At 35.5% G+C, this 2,500-nt stretch overlaps 1 protein-coding gene across 1 annotated transcript in view; it reads right to left on the reverse strand.

Annotated features, from left to right (window-relative positions):
• Positions 1 to 2,500, reverse strand: part of LOC122243531 (uncharacterized) — a 33,485-nt gene that overhangs the window by 23,959 nt on the left and 7,026 nt on the right. Inside the window, exons 2-4 of the mRNA XM_086543285.1 lie at positions 1,630 to 1,749; positions 539 to 665; positions 77 to 212 (exon numbers count right to left, since the gene is read on the reverse strand). Coding sequence (XP_086399411.1) covers positions 77 to 212; positions 539 to 665; positions 1,630 to 1,745 — 379 coding nt within the window. The 5' untranslated portion in view covers positions 1,746 to 1,749. The remainder of the gene's footprint in view (positions 1 to 76; positions 213 to 538; positions 666 to 1,629; positions 1,750 to 2,500) is intronic.

A 2,500-nucleotide genomic window follows, 5' to 3' on the forward strand; every position in this document is an offset into this window, starting at 1 on the left:
TTCCCTATTTCAGACTCACAAAAGACACAATACCACAAAGAAGTTAATCCCCGAGAGATAGTCTTTTGACACTTACCTTTCCCTGAATAACAGTCTACAACATCGATGAACGGAGCCCAAAGTGGGTGATCAGCTAACGCCGGTGAACGGGGAAGGGGACTCAGGTTGCAAAGTGTTAGGGCAGGAAACTCTACGTTTGTTTCAACGACGACCTGGAAAAGGAGATGTGTGTGTGTGTGTGTGTGTGTGTGTGTGTGTGTGTTTAGGGAAGGTGGGAAATAGATGGAGATTAAAAAGTAAAATATTGAATATGCAAAAAAAAAAAAAGTCGTATAGGTAAGTTATATAGAAGGGAAAAGACACACACAAACAGATAATAACACAGCAATAACAAATATACATAATTACAAATTTAAAAACACAAGTGAGACTACAAAATTAATAATTCTACACCATCAGATTCATACCCATAAAGAGGCACATTGTAGAATTAATGCATTATCGTATAAAAAAAAAAAAAAAAAAAAAAAAAACACACCTTTCGGTTAATGTTTTTGGAGAATCGGTTGTAATCGGTCACAACGAGTGCAATCTGGTATATGGACCACACTGCGAAGATCAGGAATGCCAGGAACCACACCACTCTTCGGAACACGTTGCTCTTTCTGTGTTGTAGTTAGCAGGAGAAAATTGTAATAATTGAATGAAATTATCGAAGAGTAATGATAGCATAAATTAATCAAATAGTGATAATAGATTGATCAAGGAAAAGGGGGGGGAAAATTCCCCTAAATTGAAAGGCCTTGTTCTTCCCCCTAATTTCGATTAAATTGCTATCTTTAATACTAATAAAAAAAATGATTAAGGCCTCGACCCCCCCCCCTCCCCCTCCCTTATCCTTTACACGCTCATGCTGAACGGAATACAATATCAGCCTGTATCAGAGAAATGAATATTACATCATCAGTTTTTTGTTGTGGACCGAGGTCGATGGCACACGAAAAATACACTTATATCCGTTTCCAAGACTTAAGCACATTGTCCTCTGTTCTTCTCCATTCCTGACTAATAATCTTTCTTTGCGAGATATATGAAACTGTTAATACCGTATGATTTCAAGAGTAACCTACCTCGCTCTCTCCTTTTTCTTTACAGGAACATCCGTGGGCGTTAAAACATAACTATCATTTCCAGATGGACTTTTCCATTCTTCGAGAGGATCTAGGTAAGTATGTGGTCAGTAAATACTGAAGAACTAGTCCTTGTCATAGCAATTAGATCAGAACTGCCAGTTATTTATGTAATGCCTTCTTATAAAAGAATTAAATGTATTATGAATGTTTACTCAACGAGGGAATAAAGTATCTGGTTCAAAACAGCTTTCCCACTGAGAGTTATGATACACCAGTTACCCCTGAAGGCAAGAGCAAAAAAAAAAAGAAAAAAAAAAAGAAACGAGCATCAGGTACTCGACACTCGACACGCTAACTACTCCAACCGTCGAAACACCAGTTAAAACAGCCGAAAATTGTCTTATTCCAGCACTCGACAAACATTATTTAGTGTTCCGATTAAACAGAGCTGCCTTCCTTAACACAAAAACACAGCCCAGAGGGTGACATGACTTACTTAAAGACCCGACCAACGCCATGAATAGTCGTTGTACCGAAGAATTCTCCTGCGACGGCCGCCACGGATTCTTGCTGTTTTTCGTCTGCCTCCTGAGTCGGGTCTGCGAAATCCATGGCACTGTCGGAAACGAAAGGAAATAAGGAAATAATAAGCATGTTGACTAATGACTTTCTTAACGAAATCGTCGTTTTTTGTTGTTGTTGTTGTTGTTGTTTTTTAAGTTATTGTTGTTTTCGTTAGGATCAGCGGTTATGATAATCATATATCATTACCGTGATTAATGTGATCTTATTAGTAATAGTAGGAGTAGTTAGCAGTATCTATAAATCATTATTATTATTTAGTTATAATCATTACTGTTTTAATGATTATCACAATAGTTATTAGCATTACTATTGTTTTTGTGACTATCATTATCATCTTTATGATTAATATCATTATTACTGTTATTACTATTGTCACTACCATTATCATTAGTAGCAGTAATTTCATTATTATTATTCGCTGGATTAACCCGTTAACGCAAACAAAACAGCTTTGATATAAAAAAAACGATTATATTAATTTCAATTACTAGTGCGGAAAGGGGAAGATATAATCCAATTGAGGAATTCAGTAACTATAATATTGATTTATTCAAAATTTTAGATCCTAGGAAATTTATCTAATCACATTTCATTGGAATGCATTTATGTGTGATAAATTTATATTTTCAATTAAAAAAACAACTTAGTTTTGATTCCCGGAAATGCCTCGCAGATGGAGCGCGCCGGGGCCAGGTCCATGATATTTAAATCCCTTCGCTACGGGCATTCAAATTTATGTAAAAAAAATAATAATAGAAATAAAATAATAATAATAGTAATAA

This window comes from Penaeus japonicus, unplaced genomic scaffold (assembly GCF_977035675.1).
Source record: "Penaeus japonicus unplaced genomic scaffold, GWHDUDI00000001_assembly GWHDUDI00000013, whole genome shotgun sequence".
In the NCBI taxonomy this organism is placed as follows: domain Eukaryota; kingdom Metazoa; phylum Arthropoda; class Malacostraca; order Decapoda; family Penaeidae; genus Penaeus; species Penaeus japonicus.